Source organism: Gymnoscopelus braueri (assembly GCF_963280865.1).
Source record: "Gymnoscopelus braueri genome assembly, chromosome: 16".
Taxonomy (NCBI): domain Eukaryota; kingdom Metazoa; phylum Chordata; class Actinopteri; order Myctophiformes; family Myctophidae; genus Gymnoscopelus; species Gymnoscopelus braueri.
In genome coordinates, this window is record NC_137616.1 from 13,109,307 (window position 1) to 13,130,207 (window position 20,901).

General features: G+C 44.0%; 1 protein-coding gene across 4 annotated transcripts in view; it reads right to left on the minus strand.

The window, feature by feature from the left end:
• epha7 (eph receptor A7) overlaps positions 1 to 20,901 on the minus strand; it is a 112,983-nt gene that overhangs the window by 74,867 nt on the left and 17,215 nt on the right. For all 4 annotated transcript variants that reach the window (XM_080454175.1, XM_080454173.1, XM_080454174.1 and 1 more), the window contains exon 4: positions 11,684 to 11,839. In XM_080454175.1, coding sequence (XP_080310301.1) covers positions 11,684 to 11,839 — 156 coding nt within the window. The remainder of the gene's footprint in view (positions 1 to 11,683; positions 11,840 to 20,901) is intronic.

Sequence of the window (20,901 nt, forward strand, 5' to 3'; positions counted from 1 at the left end):
TGTGTGTGTGTGTGTGTGTGTGTGTGTGTGCGTGTGCGTGCGCGTGCGTGCATGCGTAGGGGTTTATTTGTCTCGCACTCATGCAGGCACAAGCAGCGAAATGTTGGTGGGACATGTTCCGTAAAGACTGTGCTAACACAACAATACAATATAACAAGATATTATAATAATACTGGATGCAATGAAGTAAAAAAATGTATTAAGAACATTATAGATAAGATCTAATTAAAGTTAAAACTACAGGTAGAATAGTAGGTATGATATACCTCTTAATGCAAGTTACTGTATGGTATCTTTAGTAGCAAGCAATGGGGAATGTGCAAGAACACAGAAGGCATATACGGTTATACGCATACATTAGTTTCACTGCGTGTGTGTGTGTGTGTGCGTGTGTGTGCATGCGCGTGCGTGCGTGTGTACACGCACGTGTGCATTGAGAGGATCTGTATGCGTTCCAACGTACGCATTCCAATTCCCCCGCCTACAGTAGTTTCGTCCCCACCCAGCCAGATTTAAACACTGACACTCAATTATGGAAATAAATTAATAAAGAAATAAAATAAAAGACTACTACTAGGAAGAAGTAGTCCAGGTATGCAGAGAGTAAGATAAAAACTCAGGCGGTGCCAAGGTCAGTGCGATAAAATAAAACAATGTGGTGGAACACGGAATCTCATGGGGAGCGTTCGTTCATTCCTCTCTCATAGTTCATGCAACACTGTGCTTTATTTATTTTTTTATGTCAGGGCAAGTCGAGGAGCTTCATCTTCTATGAGTCACCGTGAAAAACAGTGCCGCGGTGCAACTTCCAAAAAATCCCCTTCTGGCAGTCATCACCACGTGCTGTACATGCATGTCCCTGCACTCTTTTTCTTTTTTTACACTACGTTCACATGTTAGAAGTTCTGTGTTTACTGTTTACCATCTCAGCCAATTTACAATAGGCTCTATGCACAGCAGCCATAGTGTGAAGAAATTCACAGGTGTTGCCAATGATGCTAATGAAGGCTCTGTTCCATTCTGGTCAAACAGAGTCAGGGTGCTGATGTTGTGCACGTTGGCTCACTGGAAACACTGCAACACCAGTGGGGTCTAAAATTGGGGTTCAGGGACCCTCATGGTTCCTTGAGGGGGGTTCCAAATGGCCTCTTACGGGTGTGTAACTAGTTATGGGGGACGTGGAAATTAATAAGTCTGAGAACCACTGTGCTACACTAAATGTAATCTCTCAAGAACAAATTCTGCTCTGCGTTGGAATCTGTCATGAAGGTTCGTCATAACGTGTACACACTGGGCTACAAGTGGGCGTGCCTTCAGATCAGGAAGCAGGCCGCGCTTTACCCAATCAAATGTAGTGGCCGGGATTTACGTGTCCGCCGATCATTCCCCACTCGAAACCAACCGAAACTAATTTAACAATAGCGTCCGCGGAGCAGACAAAACCACGAAAAGATATTCACATTTTAACTTGTTTTTTTATCATAGAAACAAGTGGGCTTATAACCAAAACGATCCATGTTCTCTGGGAGAAGTGGTGTTAGTGTTCCGTGTAGACATATTGTTAGTGGGAATGAAAACATAGTCGCACCACCGGAAGTGAAACGCTGAAGGCAGACCAAAACCCCGGTTTCCTTGCGCACGGGTGCTACATCGTCATTGTCCCAGAGCCAAGTGAGATAGTACAAACAGCAGAGGGCGCTGTTTTTCCTTCTCATTTGGTTCTGGGTTCCCAGATTGCACTAAATGGAACAGAGTCGTCATTAACACCTGTGAAGGAAGTGATACTATGGCTGCTGTGCATAGAGCCTATACCAGTTTAGGCATATAACCCACTTAAGACCTGCATGAGGCCAACTCTAAACATGTATTCTACATCCTAAATCCAAAACAGTTTTCTGACAAACGTATGTTGCTATCTGTGGTGCTCAAAACGTTTTCATGTCAAGGATTAAAACAAACTTTCGAAGATTTGCACAGATCTGCACTACTTTTCAAAAATAGCAGATCTACAAGCTCATAGTGCCGCACGTAGTGACGCGCTATGAGCTTGTATATCTGCTATTTTTGAAGGGCCAAAGTATAAAACCCCACTTTGAGAACCAATGTGCTATACACATAGCTAAAATCTAAAATGACATAGCCTAGATGCTTTCCTGGTTTTAACAGGTTAATAGATGGCCTTATTCTGAGCGACTTATAAGTAGGAGATCAGAATGACTGTTCTATAACTGTAACGCAGCCTACAGTTCCCAAGTTGCAGCAACATTACGAAACGGGGCAAGCCGCAGTAACAACTAATACAGTTCTTAGTTTTCGCACCAAATACAGCCAATCTATAAGCTCACAACACATCGCAGCTAGAAGGAGTTACATTTTATTTATATAGTGATAGCAGTTGTTGAATCGTTCAGACGGAGTGCAGTCGGAGGATACTTTGAGACATTTAATAAGCATACAATCTGTGGGCCATTATTGAAATGATTGAGATGTCTTAGGCATTGTTAAATGAGTCTTGACTAGGGGATTAGCTGTCTGTCTGTCTGTCTGTCTGTCTGTCTGTCTGTCTGTCTGTCTGTCTGTCTGTCTGTCACACAAACGCACACGCACACGTTCTCTCTCAATCCTCCCCAAAATGTACATATCTCTCCCACCAGGAGTTTACTGGCTTTTCTTCTCAATACATCATACAGAAAAGACACTAAAACTTAACGTCTTTGTAAAAAAAAAAAAAAAAGTACTGATATATAAAAATGAAGAGAAAGAGAGTCTGACTCACCAGCGAATTTATGAACAAGCTTAAAACCCCCCGTTATTGCCTCTGCAATAGCTGCCATAGAGAATAATACTTGACGTGCAATAACCACCAATTCCAATAGTTCCCAGAACTGTAGTCGTGGAACACAGACCATTTCCCCTGGAAACGTTCATGTAATAATGGCTACAGAGATTAGCTCATCTCATAAAACAATGAATAACAAATGGCTCCTTTTATCATTCGGATTCCAGGCCTTTTTGGTTTTTCTTTATGGTGCCCAGATGTTGATAGAAATGAAATTGAGCGCGTGCTTTATTCCTCCCTAAACGCAGTAAAGATTATGACTTGTATTCTTTCATTTATGGACTGGTTTTTAAAACATCTTCACTTCCTTCACGAGGAGACTAAACATGTCCTATATATTTCTCACATGAAACACGCTTTTGAGTCTCGGGGAAAGGGGGAGCGCCTCTCGTCTCGTTAAATTCGTCACGTTAACTTACAAATGGATGATGAATATGCATAAAGCAACAAAAGAAATACTTGAGGCAGATATTCAGGACTCATTAATACATCACGCTTGTGTTTTCGTTGGCCTCAACCTGCCTATTAGAACGAATTGGAACGACATATCCATCCATATTATTCATGCTTAGTGTGTGTGTGTGTGTGTGTGTGTGTGTGGGGGGGGGGGGGGGTACCTTAGAGCAGTGGTTCTCAACCTTTTCAGGCCGCCACCCCCCAAAATAATCATATTTGAACCGTGGGGACCCCCCCACCCTGACAAGCACTTCGAATTGTAGGAGTTGAAGCATTACTTTTAGTTTGACTCGGTTCCACGATCTACAAGCGATCAACAAGCTCACAACGCCTTGCGCTGCGAAGCGTTGTGAGCTTGTACTGTAGATCGGCTATTTTTCACAATTGTTGCCTCTTTCTTATATTATTTGACAATTAAGGCAATGTTTAATTAATTAAGCCAGTTATTGTTTTAAGCCAGTTTTTATACAGTATATTCCTTTTTTTCTTTGCTTTTTTTCTTTTATTACATTTTTTTGGTATTAAAAAGGTCTAAAAAGTCGTTTAATTTACTGTTATCTGGTGACCCCTCCAAAATCATGTGGGGACCCCCCAAGGGGGTCCCGACCCACATGTTGAGAACCACTACCTTAGTCGAGATTACTGTGACAAAAAACACCTGTGGCAGGTGAAGTGGAGGCAAGTGAGAATTAACCGCGCAACACTCAACCTCGGCCTTGGAACCCCGCGACACGCTTGAGCCACTCTCATGTGCGTGCATGTGCATGTCATGCGCGCGTGCATGCAAGTACACTCAGAAAAACACACACACACACACACACACACACACACACACACACACACACACACACACACACACACACACACACACACACACACACACACACACACACACACAGAGCCCTCTAGTCTCTTTTGTGCTACTTTCTTCAGTGGCCTATGGTTACTAATGATAGCGATCTCATCTGGCTCACGCCCGCTCTCATTTTGGACTCGGGTGTCACGAGATCAAAGCCGCCGATTTCTGCAATAATAAGAGGTGGGAAGGAAATGAGATTCGAATGACCCTCCCCGCGAGTCTTCTTCTTCTCTGTGACCTGAGGCCTTTGCCCTTTGTTTTCTAGACAGTGCAGTCAGACAGGAGGACGCTCGTGGGAGCTGCTCCCTCTTCCTCCTCCTCCTCCTCGCCATGTTTCCTCCTCTTGGCTCGTCCTCCACTGTTTCTCAGGAAATACACGCACACACTCACACTCACACATACACACACACTAACATACTGTACACTCACAAGCACACACACCTGCTCCCTCAACTCGTGACCAGTGGCGGAAAAAGTACTCAAATGTTTTACTTAAGTAAAAGTATCAATACGGCAATATAGAAGTATTCTGTTACAAGTAAAAGTCCGTAATTATAAATTGACTTGAGTAAAAGTACAAAAGTATTCGTATGAAAAGGTACTTAAAGTACCAAACGTAAAAGTACTCAAATGTTTGAAAATAGTAGATCTATAAGCTCACAACGCGTCGCGATGCGACATGTTGTGAGCTTGTAGATCTGCTATTTTCAAATAGCCTAGGTATAAAATAGGGCTAAAGTGGTTACTGTATGTTTTATAATGTAATAATTTATACACAAAGTAACTAGTAACTAAGGTTTTCAAATAATTGTAGTGGAGTAAAAGTGCAATATTTGCCTCTGAAGTGGAGTAGAAGTAAAAGTATAGACAATTGGAAATGCTCCAGTAAAGTAAAAGTACCTCAAAATTGTACTTGAGTAAATGTACTTAGTTACTTTACACCACTGCTCGTGACACATCCTCAAACTCACTCACTGTCATGCTTGATTTAGACTTAATTGCGCTAGTGTAGCGCACTGAAGACAGCAGATCTGCACGTTCACACCACGTCTGACACGTTGTCACAACTGACGTGGTGTGAACTTGTAGATCTGCTATATTCGGTGCGTGACATGACACCCACGTGCGGCTAAGTATAACCCTGGCTTCTAATTGCTGAGCCTTATAGCTCAGGGGCTCACCACTATATCCCACTTCTTTTCTGTTTCTTTTTCTCTCACTAGCCTACCGTCTTCTTCATATTCTGCCTCTCTCTATCTCTCTCTCACCCCCCGGTGAAGTTTCATCTCAGGGATTAGTCCTCCCCAGCCCCCACAGTCTCTAAAATGTCTCAATCACACACACACACACACTAGCTTCGCTCTCAAACGCTGCCACCACATGGGCCAGGAGGAGTGTGGGGGCGAGTGCAGACGGTATGTGTGAACGGCGTGAAGAATATACTGTATACAGGGAGCACATTGTGTGTGTGTGTGTGTATATATACACTCTCTGTATATCGTCGCTGTCGGGTGGAAAGCTTGTATGTACAAAACAAAAATTTCAGGAAATGTTAGAAGGGACCTGTGATCCAATGGATTCAATGTAGTTATTATTTAGTCATAAGCTATTGTTAATACTTTTCATTTGTTAAATATGTATAAAGACTAACAGACCGACTTAAGTACTACTCTTCCTCGTGTCCCTATTTTGGGGCATGTTATTATAGGCCAACATATTCTAACATTGTCTAAAATAGCGATAAATTATTGATTGTTGGATGAAGCTGCCATTTTCTGCTTCTGCAGAAACAGCTACAAGCAATACGGCCATCCTCGCCGTTGGTAGTGATATGTTGTTTAAAAGCATCTACACACTTTTCTCCTGCAATGCAGATAATGTATGAAGAAGAAAATAACCAAAACAAATTCAATCAATCAATCAGTCAATCAGTCAATCAATCAGTCAATCAATCAGTCAATCAGTCAATCAGTCAATCAGTCAGTCAGTCAATTAATGAATCACAAGGATGACTGAACCAAAGGAGAAATTGAGGGCCACTATTAGTAGCTCATTGATTAGACTTGTCACTGGACATGACTTCTGACTTCCTGCACCATGATCCTGCAACTCACTGTTTCACCCATGTGTGTGTGTGTGTGTGTGTGTGTGTGTGTGTGTGTGTGTGTGTGTGTGTGTGTGTGTGTGTGTGTGTGCGTGTGCGTGTGCGCGTGAGTGCGTGCGTGCGTGCGTGTTCGCTTTTGTTTTTCTCGTATTCTTCCAAGCTCCAGCTGAGCCTGTGGTTTTGCTGCTGAACAAACAAGTTCGGGCCCAGGCAGACACACAGCCTTCAATCACACAGAATTACCACCGTCTTAATAAGCTACCGAAGAGCGGTAGTTTGTCTTTCTTTTTTAGGACATAATGTGAAGCCCCGTCTCTCTGCTCGGCACAGAGTTTGTGTGAGAAACCGAGTAAAAACCCAAAAGCTTGGGAGAGAAGAATCAGACGCTTATCTGCCTTGAGAGGTACTCCGGCACTGCCTCGGTCCTCCACAGGCTGTTAGCTAGCCGTGCTCTAATTGGAAAAGGGGGAGAGAGGGGCAGTCGGGGGTGAGCGGTATTCAAATCAACCCATGTGGTAATCTGCACTCTGCAAATACGCGCTTTGACCCCTTGACCTCGCCGCCACTCATTTTGTGGCACTGGTAAAACACTGCATGAGGTTGGCTACCCCCCTCCTATCTGAAGCGGTGTGCTCTGCATACCCTATGTGCCAGTGGTTTGCAAACGTTATCTCAATCTCAAAGCACACCTAGTATTCGTATCTGTGCAACATAGCCTCTTTAACAAGTGTTATCAACTCTTATCACTCTGTAAACATTGATTTGTAGTAGTACAAATGGCAAATAAAAAGTTCAACCACTTAAGCCATATTTCATACTTTCACAAATGTTCTAAAATAGTTAATTGCTGGATCAGCTATTTTTACTATTTTAGAAAATGTGTACAAAATGAATAAATAAGTAATAATAATAATAATACAAATAACAATTTAATTTAATACTTTTTTTTGTCTATTGTCTATATATTGTCTAAAATAGGGATGCCAGCTTGAAAGTGGTTATTTGGTCATATTTTTATGCTATATAATTTGCCACTGTGTTGGGGAATAAGTGCGCACAAAGAGCTGATATAGTAAATTAAAAGATAATTAATAGCTTTTTGCAAATATATATCGTGATAATAATGTATGGTTGTGACAAAATCCCCATTTTATAATAGAGCGGTCAAAAAATAACAACAACGTGTCGGCTGTCGTCAGGTAAAATCCCAGTGCACACCTTGGCCTTGGTCTTGCGGCACACCAGTGTGCCTCGACACACCGTTTGAGAACCGCTGCCCTGTGCTGTCACCCCTGTCAACTTTCCTACCGTCTTCCTCAAAGAAGACAAAGAATACAAAGGCGAGTGGGACGCAGACTTTTCCTTTAAATAATAAAACAAACCCAACGAGGGTCGGCGTGCATTAACAATCAGACGTTGACGGCGGCAGCAAAGCAACGCTAGCCATGAGAGAGAAGGATATCTCGGATTTTTTTGAAAAGGCCCCTTTCTGACATCCCTTCAAGCGGCCGCTATAGGCATGAGCGGGACGGACGGGACCCTTCTGAAGGATGTCAACTTGTTGAGGTGGCATATTTGAGCGGGGGGGGACATGATGGGGGGGGTGGGGGGGTCGGGGTTGGAGAGAAGCAGGCTGACAACTGCCCTTTTCAAGACCGCATGCAAGCGCCGTCCGCCGCGCACACAGCTGTTGCATGATTGATGTCCACTCCCCGAAACTGTCAACAACAACTCCAAGTCTGTGCTTCTCCCCTCTCTCTTCTCCGCCACTGGAGACGACGTGCCTATAGGCTTCCAGCAGCTCACCCCACACAGGCCTATATTATGTCCCCTTTCTCTCGCGGATTTGCATGAGAATGATGTGAGCAAATATCCCACAAACAATGGAATCTTATTTCCCCGTGTTTTTTATTCAGCACAGATTTGGCTTATCTCTTCCCTGTGTCCCCGTGTAACATCTTCATCCTAATTTCGGCTCAAATCTCGGCCTCACACACTCACGAACTCACACGCGCACACACACACGCGCACGCACGCGCGCGCGCGCACACACGTATCCGTAATCCTCGTGAGCCAGAGATCTGTCGCGCTGTTTGGCCAAGGCCTAAGATATGGTAGCTTTCTGACCCCCCCCCCCCTTATTTCAAAAATCTGTCAATCACGCTATTTGTTCAGCCGGTGCAAATTCATTTTCAATTACAGCTCAACACCCGCTATAGATCAGGGCTTGGAAGAGAGCAAATCATGGCCACTATACTGTTTGGTCTTACTGACATGGGGGACTCTGGGAAATGATTGAGGGAGATGCATGCGTAGAAAAGCCACAGAGCAATTCTGCGAATGAGGGTGAACAGGGAGGTGAAATAAGGTAAAAACAGATATTTACATAGAATAGCACAAGGTCCTTAAAAGACCTGAAGCTGATTCTACAAATGTCTTCTAAATCCCAACAGTATTCTGGAAAAAAACTTATGTTTCTGTATCAGTAGTGCTCAAACTTTTTCATGTCAAGGACCACCCAAAATGATATGTATTTGGCCGCCGACCCCCATCTCAAAATGTGTTGCTCCAGGGAACCCAGAAGCAAAGATTTGAGTTACAAATGTTCGCTTTAAAAATATATATATTCAAAGATTTGTTTTCACGATTTTTCTAAAATAGCCAAAGTGTAAAATAATGCTTTTTTAGCTCAAATCAAAACATGACACACATGCGTTCCAGGTCTTAATGGGTTAACCACTGGTGTCCCTGCAGTATTTTGGGCATTTTTTCATATTTTCACAGACACGTTGTGAGCTTGTAGATGGGCTATTTTCGCTATTTGTTGTACAACAAAGAATATTATATAGGGCATAAGTGGCTATTGGTTAATGAAAATGAATTGAGCCGTGCATTCTGCAACTACAAGGAGATTGTTGCACTAGTTTCCCCCAAGGTGATTCTCAACAGAGTACGGAGCCAGAGGACACACAGAGAAACAACTTGTCTGGTGGTCATTGTCACCAAAAATGACTCTATACTATTTTAACCTGCATTATATCCTTGTCTGTGTCACATGGCAAGGTAACTGGGTTAAGTAGTTATTACGAAAAAGTAGGAGATAATGTCCTAGAGGGATGCTTTGTTATTTTAGAAATGTACTTAGGCAGTTTGTTGTTCCTCAACAGACACTGGTGGGGGAAACGTTGCTAAATGCAGTTTTCCCCGAAATAGCTCCCGAAACATGCCTTGCATTCCTAATAGAAACCATGGGACACAGCCTAGCAGCCACAGTTTGCAAGTTGAGTGCAAGGTGCACCCGCTGATTTAAATTATGCTCCAGTAATGCTAACACAACATTTTAGCCTTTCCCCCCAAAAATGTGGCAGGTACAATTGAAAGTGCAGCGATGGAATCAGCCTAATGCATTAATGGATCATAGTGCGTTGGTGAGAGAGAGCACAGGAAATGTTGAGGTTTAAGTCAAAGTTACTGTGTCTGGAGCCTTCCTCTATCTCACATATTGTTTTTAATAAATAGTCCCACATTTGATTTTGGAAGACTTGGGTTCATTCATCATGTATTTCCTCTATTTTATACCACCCCCAAGGAAATGTATTACTCCACAAGGACACTAAACTGAGAAATTGGTTATTTTATAGTTGAAAACAAACACCTGCTACCTACCACACACGCACACTCTCGCACGCACACGCACACGCACACGCACACGCACACACACACACACACACACACACACACACACACACACACACACACACACACACACAGGCAGGAACAGAGGCAGGGGGAGAAAAAAACAGCCTTATGCCCAATTCACACCAACAGCGGTGGCGGTTTTCCGCTAAGCATTTTTTGTTGAAACCATCCTGTTTTCTCAGAATGCGGAAGTGGAATACCGCTGTTGGTGTGAATTCAACATTGACCACATAAACCCCTATACTCTGTTGACCAGGGTCCCCCCATGGGGGGTCTGTAGTTGGCCCCTCCTTGTTTCCCTCTACACTAAATCTCTTTGCCGAAAAAATAGGCGATTGCCAAATGTTCAATTTATTTTTGCTAAACGTTCGCCTATTGTGACATGCCCATTGCCCAGAACAGGGGCTAGGGTAAAACACAATGTTTTACAGGCAGCCATTGCCAACAAAGATATCATTGTTGTATAACCTTTACACCATTAAATCGGCCCGAGGCCAGTGGCAGCTTTGCAGCACAGAGCGTATCCCAGGTGACTTCTATTTCCACCTCGCCATACACAGAAGTTTCACTCCTCTGAGTAAACACGTGTACGGCAGTCAACTTCCATATGCTATAAATTACCATGCTTGCTTGGCATCTCCCCATTTTGCTCTCTTTCTTCCTTTTTTTTTTGCACACGCAAACACATGCGTGCGCACGTGTACAAACACGAACGAACGCACACACCCAATTGATCTCGTATTCTCACAGAGCTTCAGCACCGCTGTGAGTTAGCCTACTTTGTCTGCTGTGTGTGGGAGAAGGGAGGCTTGGGCTCCCACGACGTGGGCCAGGCCCTGTTGACGAGACAACACTCGCTGTGCAAATCCTCAATGCCAATTTAAATCCGAGGGCATATAAGAACAGGCCCGACTCTCAGAGATACATTAACGCTGAGGATTCGGTTGTGCACGAGCGGTCGAGACAAACATTTGAGGTGTTTTTAAGTGGGTTCACGCAACGTGATTCGATCCCGGCTATCAGACTAACGCGATCTGAGTTACTATTTTATCCGGTCTCTCTTTTTGCTTTTAACATTTGTTTACAAATCTATTAAACTCTCACAGCCCTGAGTTTCTTGGCCATGCCCATGGAGGTGGGTGACCCGTGCGATACATTATCAGGCAATTACTGCCGAAAATAAACAAGCACAGAAATGTGTGTTTACAGCTCTCGCAGTCTTGTGTGTGTGGCCGGAGCAGAAGGCTCTACTCCCCGTGCAACTCAAAAGGAGAATGTGTGGTAACGAACACTTCAAAGGGGGGTAGTATGTTTCTGTTACCGTTCCCTGGTTAAAAGTTGTCCAGCAGTCATACACAGAGACAAACACAAAAAAATTTACACAAAGCACTGTTTACACAGGCCCGTCCTCGATGGCTGTCACCACAGCCGCCATTTTCCAGCCAGGACAAATGCCACAGTGACACAGGGGTTGCCCGCCCTGCCTTCTGCCGACCATAATTGCGTTTGTCTTCGCACGGGAAATGGCAAATAGCTCCGCTCGTCATTAGCGACAAAGAACAGACACGCAAAGGCCTGGTGGACATAATTACGAAGACACGCTGGGGGGAAGTTTACGACTAATCCAAGGTTTTATTTTTAGACTCTTCCACTCCAGTTTGAAATTATGTGGGTGTGGGCACGTTCCTGTTTAAGCGTTTCACCTCACGACAGCGGCATTACTTACTCGTGCAGGCCACAGACGGCGGGTCAGAGGGCGCTCGATAGTAGCCGTCCTCGCAGTCGCAGCGCCAGGAGCCCTCGCGGTCGTTGAAGCTGTGCGCCGGACACCGGGAGCACTGGAGGTCCTGGGACGAGGACTTGTAGAAGCCGCGGCCGCACGCTATAAAGAGATTTTAGGAGAGAAAAAGAAGACACAGAGAGACACATAAATAATGAGTTGAAACGGGAGTATTTGGCTCACGAAATAAGGGCGTGATGGGACATATGACTACTACTGTATTTGCTGGCGTTCACATCTCCAAAAAGCAGCTGCTATCTGGTGCAAGCGGGCCCCTCGGGGCTCGTCAGCTGGCTCATCTGACAAGAGTTCAAAGCGGATCAAAAATATTATAGCGAAACTTTTTCCCCTGGGAAAATAAACAACTGCTCGCATTAGTAAAGCAGTCTAGCTGGTTGCTTACGACAGCTTTCGACGTTTTAAAGGAACCGTTGGACAGGGGGGGTGAGCCAAGTAGCGACCTTTCGGATGAATCACTGAAGTTCTTGAAGAAATGGAAGATTATGTTGTATACAGCAGGCCTTTTAACCTCACCCTAATAGGTGACCTGTCGTGACTAGTGGTGGAAAAAGTATTTACATTTCTTACTTGAGTAAAGGTATCTATACTGCATTGCAGAAATACTCTGTTGCAAGTAAAATTCCGGAATTCAACGTTTACTTGAGTAAAAGTACAAAAGTATTGGTATCAAAATGTACTTAAAGTACCAAAAGTAAAAGTACAAAAATGTTTGAAAATAGCTGATCTACAAGCTCACAACGCGTCGCGATGCGACGCGTTGTGAGCTTGTAGATCAGCTATTTTCAAATAGCCTATGTATAAAATGAAGTTGTAAATGTATGTTTTATAATATGATAATTTATATATCTGCAAAGTAACTAGTATCTAAAGTTTTAAAATAATTGTACTGGAGTAAAGCACAATATTTGCCTCTGCGATGTAGTGGAGTAGAAGTAAAAGTACTTAAAATTGGAAATGACCTACAATTCCATGGGCTCCGTGGGTCCGGACAACAGCAAATTAAAGGTTTGAGCCTCATGCGTGTGACACCATCGTACAAGGAAAATAGCCGATCTACAAGCCCAAAATGCAGCGCTCCGTGACACGTTGTGAGCTTGTACATCTGCTATTGTCGCTGCGCAACACCAGCATACAAGCAATAAACCAAACATATAAGCCTAGGCTATTTTTGTGAATGTCCGGCCTATTACGACATGCCCAAAATAGGGACACCAGGTTCGCTGTGGTTCGGAGATCGATTGAATGAGTACGATCCAATGAAGACGGAAACAATCTCGGATGTCCGAGCAACATCAGCAATAACAAACAAAGGTTCTTCTCTGGAACAGCTTTGTGAACCACATGCCAGGGTGCCAAATCACTTTTTAAGTATTAGAGAATAGGGAAATGTCTATTTTAGGGTCTGGCGTCTCTCTCTCTCTCTGTCTTTCTCTTTGGCCCTCAACACTTGAAGTCGGGCTAATCCACAGTGACCCGTTGTTTGTGGAAATCTGAGCTAAAGCCTGGTGGAAAAATTGCTATCTAGGCCACGCCATTTTTGTTATACAATCTGCACGGAATCTATAGGGCTATGTCTGTGAATAGCTCTGCATGCAAACTATCAAATTATCCACGACAAAAATGCATTTTTCATGAGCCTCTGTGGGAAATAGGCAATGATTTTCATCCTGTGCCGTGTTTCGATTCTGTTACACGAGTACTCTCCCTTTTCTTTCCTATAGGGATTCAAAATAGGCCCGCACCGCTGTGATGGGTCTAGATTATTTTCTTTTTTTTTCTCCTTTTCGTATTTATGGCTTAGAAGAAGCTAGGTTTCCTCATTTTAACACCTTCACAGAGGCATGAAAGGGGGTGGCTGATGGGGGTATCCCCATTTCAGCGACATGAAAGCCTTGTCATTCTCCATTTACCTGCTTCGCAAAACGGCCTCGTGAAACCGGACCTTTTGATTTCAAGCCGGGGAGGAAAACGGCATGATTTTTATCTTCATATGGGCCTATTACTTTACCTGTGAGGGATGGTAATTGAAAACAGGGGCTTCAAGAAGGTGTGCGCTGACCCCACGGAAACGGTGCCGCACGGCACACCGTATAAAATCCTGAGTGTTAATTTAACTCGGAGAGTGGATTAACCCGTTCAAACCGGGAACGCATCTGTGTAACCACTTAAACCATTATTTTATACTTTGGCTATTAAACAAATAGCAGATCTACAAGCTCATACCAAGTGCCACGCTACGAGCTTGCAGATCTGCTATTTTTGAAAAATCATGAAAACTTGTGCAAATCTACAAATGTCTTCTAAAGCTAAAACAGTTTTTTTGAACTCATATTGCTATAATATCAGTGGTTCTCAAACTTTTTTCATGTCAAGGACCCCCCAAAATGATTTGTATTTGGCCACGGACCCCTCCCCTCGTGGACCCCCAATAAAATATGTTGTACCAGGGACCACCCAGAGGCAAATATTTGAGTAAAATTTTCGCTTTAAAAAATATAATATATATTATATTCCAAAATGTGGACACATTTTCAAAAAAGAAAAACAGTTCTACAAGCTCATGAGCTTGAATATCTACTATTTTTGAATAGCTAAAGAAATCGTAAAAAATTACACAGATGCAGCGTTCCCGGTCTTAATGGGTTAAAATTGGACCCGTGCTAGTCCATTTTTTTCATACACTGCAGGGTTTCTCCTTTCTTTTTTTTGCAGCGCACAAGTCTGCAAGTCTCTTGCTCAGCATAGTTTTGGCTGTTCTGTGCAGTCCTTATCCGTGATAGTGAGTTCAACGAGCACTGCAGTAAACCCCATCATATCTGGTGGGGATCTCCAGGATATTGTTAGGCAAATATTCCCGTGCCGATCGACGGCCCCGTGTTGATAATGACACATGGCTGCACGGGGAAAGACCCTCCCTCAGCAGGGTTAAAGATTGGCCAGACGCCGTTTAAGAGGCCCGGCTTTCTCCCGCCATGCGAGAGTCCTGTTTAAACATTCCGATAAGGCAGCCAGTGTCTTGTTTGCCTTTGGGTTTTTCGAAGAGAGAGAGACTCGTCTGCTCTGCTGTGCCGGGTGGCCTGTGTGTGTGTGTGTGTGTGTGTGCGTGTGTGCGTGTGTGTGTGTGTGTGTGTGTGTGTGTGTGTGTGTGTGTGTGTGTGTGTGTGTGTGTGTGTGTGGAAGGGGAATTTATGCCCAGCTGAGACCGGCGGGGCGGATCTCCCACCGCGACTGTCACTCATGGTGGACCAGAGAGAACCCATTGGCCTAGATTAAGACAGTGGTGGGACCCCGGCCGCGAGGGGGGACGCGGCGGCTCGGTTTTTCCCAGAAGAAATGACAAGTACGGTTTCGACTGTTTGATTCGCTAGATTCAGGGGTCTTCAACAGGGGGTCTGGGACCCCTAGGGGGTCCTCAGAGTTACTACAGGGGGTCCGCCAAATCTTTGTGTGATAGGATATGTTTTTTTTGCATTATCCACTTGAATCCTAGCATCCCTTTTCTGAGGAGAACTTTAGCCAAAAATAGCCGATCTACAAGCTCACAACTGCGAGGCGTTGTGAGCTTGTAGATCGGCTTGTAGATCGGCTTTTTTAGGCAAAGTGGTATAGGTGTAGAGGGAAAAAAGAGCAGACTAATTAAAACAAATAAAGAAGTTTAATCTGCAAAACTATTTTATACAATATAGAGGGGGTCCCTGCTTCATCTCTCTCTCAGCTAGGGGGTCCTTGGACTGAAAAACGCTGAAGAACCCTGCACTAGATACTAGAACAGTGATTCTCAACACTGTGGGCCGGGGCCCACTAGTTTTACATTAATATCAAAAGTAGTTAAGTATTAAAACTAATAAAGTATTAAAATGTCATGGTATGTGTTCTTTAAAACATAGTAAAATATGTGTTCTGTAGTATACTTTAAGTTCCTATTCATCTGTCTAAACTAAAGTAAACAATGAAACCTTTTTCATTGTTTAGACAGATAAATAGAACATTAGCATAGAAGGAGCTTGCGTGATGGCAGTGCCCTCATATGATTAGATAAGGGCACTGCCACACAAAAACACACAAATCTGTGTCCATCAGCTAACCTTGCACCTGTGATATAATTGAATAACACGTCCTTGAGCTTGATACCGTGCCCGCTCACAAAAACACACTAAATTCCTAGATTTTAAATGTGTTAAGAGTGGTTATTCTGCCCCAGAGCTTTCACTCTGCGAGCAATTTATCTGCATCACCTCCAAGTGAGAGACAGTTACACTAAATCACGTCCAAACAAACAAAATTCTTCACAGATAAGCGGCCCCTGGGATAACATTTTATCAGACGCTGCTCTCTGACCTTATATGAATCTTTTTTTTCGGACAAGCACGGGCGCCACCTAAAAAAAACGGGGGCGGGCATCGTAAAAGTCAACACAAAGAGAACTTAACCCTTTAAGACCGGGAACGCATCTGTGTAACCACTTTAACCATATTGTATACTTTTGGCTATTGAAAAATAGCAGATCTACAAGCTCATAGCTCTATGAGCTTGTAGAGCTCATGAGCTATGAGCTTGTAGATCTGCTATTTTTAGAAAAATCGTGAAATTGTTTGCAAATCTTTGAATATATATTTTTTAGGAATAGTTTTTTTACTCAAATCTTTGCTTCTGGGGGGTCCCTGGAATAACATATTTTGAGATGGGGGTCCACAGCCAAATACATATCGTTTTGGGGCTCCTTGACATGAAAAGGTTTGAGAACCACCGATATTATAGCGACATATGTGTTTCAGAAAACTGTTTTAAACGGATTTAGAAGACATTCGTAGAATCCCCAGAAGCAATAAGATTTGAGTAAGAAATGTTCGCTTAAAAATATACATATATTCAAAGATTTGCTAAAAATGTCACGATTTTTCAAAAACGGCATATCAAAAAGCACTCGGTGCCAAAGGAATCTAAAAATGACACTCAGATGCGTTCCCGGTCTTAATGGGTTAAAGAGTTTGCATGCCGATACGTAGGGTTTATACTTTCCAAGTTTTTCAGTGACAGCCCTGTGTTTATCAACGTGTCTGACTGGGTTTGGCATCCGGAAATGTTTACAGAAGCAGCAAGCCGGCAAATTAGGCTTTGGAGAATCAAACGGGCTGCATGACATGGTGGAGCAAAAAAGTATTCAATGCTAGCCGCTGTCCTTTCTCTCCCCACACCGCTGATGGTGAGAGTGAGTGACATGCACAAACACAGCCTTTCCCAGAGCCCGGCATTCCTGCCCCAGCAGCACCCTGCGCGCGCGCACACACACACACACACACACACACACACACACACACACACACACACACACACACACACACACACACACACACACACACACACACACACACACACACACACACACACGTTTGGCAATTCCTCAAACAAAATACCCAGAGACGAGCCAAACTAATAGTTAAATATGGTGTGATATGTGAGTGATAGGTTCTTACTCTTGATTTCCCTACAGCAGCACGTCCCCTGAGAGTTAAAATACCTGTGTGAGCCAATTAAAAGACAGTCCCGTTCTCTTTATATCATCATGGCTATGTAATTGCTAGCCTGGCATCCCTTCCCTTCCTCACACGGTAGCCTACTTAGCTGACAAAATGACTGACGTTGTAAATGACATATGCTGACGCGCAAACATAGAAAGGCAGTGTACGAAACCCCTTGATAATCCAACCGCTTGCCCTGACTTGACACCGAGGCCCTTGCTAGGGCCAACTTTGTAATTACATTTGTAAGGATAAACGGCATTATCCTCACAAACTGGGCTGCCTGCTTGTTAAAAGAAAGCCCCTGTTTTCGTTGCTCCTCTCTTACACCGGCGTGCGGATAAAGGTGGACTAATGGCCTTGTGTTCTTGGCATGGGCACGGCTTAAAAAAAAAAAAAGCTAAGCAGCTAGACATGACTGCCACCTCATTTACGACACTGAGAAATTAGTCAGCCCTTAGAAGGAGCCCGGGGTTGAGGTTATAAGCAGAAAGGGAGGGAGGAGAAAACGGCGAGTCTTACATTCCAGCCTGGCTCCTCCAGCAAGGCTATACCAGAGAACCAGCGTCTGTAATTTCCCCCTTTTCCAGCGGTCAAGCACTTTTATTCAGAGGGAAACTAGCTGCAGTCAGCGATTTTTTTTTATGCACAGAAGAGAACAGAGAGGAGACAGACAGAGCAAAGCATGAGGCCCCCAAAAAGCACCAGAATAGAGGCAGTCAAACCGTGCCTGTATGGCGACTTTAAAAATGTGTCAATCGCTGCACACACTGGGGCCGAGGACAGGGGGATGAAACAAAGACGGCGTTATCTAACGCAGACACACATACACACATGAATGAAAAGAGGGGCGGGAAAATGGGGAAAAAGTGGATTTCTAATATTTCTTTCTAAGATATTGGTTTATTTCCCTTTTTCCCCTCTAAGCCGAGCTTCTTAGCGTTTCTTGAACTGTGTCCAGCTGCTCTCGCTGTTTGGCGGCTGCACGACACTCAGGATGAAGGACAGAGAGAGAGAGAGAAAAAAAGGGGGGGACTCACGGTGACCTCTTATGACAGCTTGACATATCCCTTCCTGTGGCCAAAGTACATGATAATTATTTCGCCAGTCTGGGGTGTGACGCCATGGCACTTCAGCTTTTTTTCCCCCCTCTGTTAATCTTATACCCCTACTGCTGCTGACAGATCGCCTTTCAAAAACGCGGCCCTAGAGTAGGTATTACCATTACAGCCAAAGAGGGGGGGGGAGAAGAAAAAAAAACGTGTTTTCAATGTATTTATAGACACACACACAGTAAAAATCCTCAGTGTAAAAAAACATTTGGGTCCATTTGGGTCACATTTTTTACACTCTCCCGAGTTCAATGAAACCACATAAACCCTAGCATTCTGGGTATGTTATGATAGGCGAACATTCAGCGAAAATAGGCGAACGTTTGCAAAAAAATAGCAGGTCTACAAGCTCGCAAAATAGTAGCCATGGTTCACATGACGCTCGTCTGTCACAAGCGCCATGGAGCCGAAAGTTCCTGGTTTAGCCGTCCATTTTCTCCAAATTTTCTCAACTATGCGACACTAATGGTTGGGAGGTGTATTGCACTCTGATACATTACAAAAAAACTAAAGAAATATATAGAAAACAGCCGGCGATCGGATGAAAATGCTTTTTATTGAACAATACGGGCGATACGGGTGGTTAACGCGGTCGGATCAACTTGTAACATCCGTAGCTCGTGGGTAAGCACTTTATTTTTGAAATCTGAACGTTTAAGTACATGTGAGAGTTGTAAATGTAAGAAAATCGAACACCACTCTAAACCAGGGACTTTCGGTTCCATGACTGTCATGGTATGACAGTCATGTTTCAGGGCTAGCAAAATAGCTGATCTGCATAGCAGACACACAAGCTCACAAGGCGTCACGTTGTGAGCTTGCGGATTGGCTATTTTAGTGAAGAGATTTGACCCAGGTCAATGAAGTAGTATATAAGGTTTAAGTGGTTAACACTGAGGATTTTACTCTGTTTGTGTGTGTGTGTGTCTGTAAATAGATTGAAAACACATTTCAAAATGTCTTCATTGAATAGAGGATAGGGGGCTAGTTGAAACATTGAGCCCCACGTGTCTCACAGTGCTGTGGTTATAGGGTTGAAAGGGACCGTTGGGGGGGGGGGGTACTATTTTTTTTTTACATAAGTAAAAGTATCAATACTGCAATGTAGAAGTACTCCGTTACAAGTAAAAGTCCGGAATTCAAAATGTGCTTGAGTAAAAGTACAAAAGTATTGGTATCAAAATGTACTTAAAGTACCAAAAGTAAAAGTACTAAATGTTTGAAAATAGCTGATCTATAAGCTCACAACGCGTCGCGATGCGTTGTGAGTACTTGAGTAAATGTGCTCAGTTACTTTACACCACTGGGCATTGCATTGGAGACACAGTGTGGGAGTGCCCGGAAAAAGAGCTCTGTATTTGTCAGGCCCCGCGAGAGAGAGCCAGAGAGTGAAGTGGTGAACTGGCGTGTCAGGCCTTTCTGCTGTCTCCGTGGCCCATGCCATGATGATGAGCCTTGTCAGGGACTGGCAGTCTGCCCCCCGCCCTCCTCCTCCTACTCCTCTCCCCCCCTTAGCCACTCCATGAGCCAGTATACCCTCCCTCCCCTCCCTCCTCCTTTTCCCCTCCCTCCTGTGCGGGACCTGATTATGTGTTAAATCCGCCCGTGTGTCGGGATGGATGTGGAAAGAATGCGCGTCAGGGCCGAGGAACGAGCGAGCCGCCGAGCAGGAGCCAGGGGGGCTGGCGGAGGAGACCCGGAGAGGGGAGCAGCCTGGAGATAGCACCCCATTAGAGTGATAAAAGAGGCTGAGGGAGAGAGTACAGGAGAGAGAGAGCGAGAGAGAGAGAGAGAGAGAGGAGCGGGAGCCGACAGGACCAACACACGGGCGCCCCCGCCGCTGATGAATGCCAGGTGGAACGGGTCAAGCGAGATAAAGGAAAAGGTTTATTTTCTCCTTTTTTTCTTTCTTTTTTTTAAAACGCCATTGCTTTTCCTTAAACAGTTGCCACCGCCTCTGCCGTGCCGATAGGGAAATGTCTTAGTATAAATATCGACTATAAACACTAGGCCCCAGTTAGGATGGGAAGAAACCTGTCATCTGTGGTTTGGATGAGACTTTTCCCCCTCCCTGTCTGTTCCTCTAACCTTGTATTTTTTTTCTTTGTGTACCTGTGCGCTTGACGCAATACCGATGTGATGTTGTCGCTTCAACTCTGGGAGACATGTGTCTTCACCACGCGACGTGTTGTGAGCTTTTAGATCGGCTATTTTTGCACATTTTTTAAAGAATAAAACCAGTGATTAGAACCAGTCAACACAACTCTGATATCATATAACAATATTTCGAAATACCAATATTTACATCAGTGGTTCTCAAACTTTTTCATGTCAAGGACCCCCAAAATGATATGTAATTGGCCGCGGACCCCCATCTCAAAATATTTAGTTCCAGGGACCCCCCAGAAGCAAAGATTTTAGTTACAAATGTTCGCTTTAAAAATATATATATTCAAAGGTTTGCAAAAATGTTCACGATTTTTCAAAAATAGCAGATCTACAAGCTTGTAGC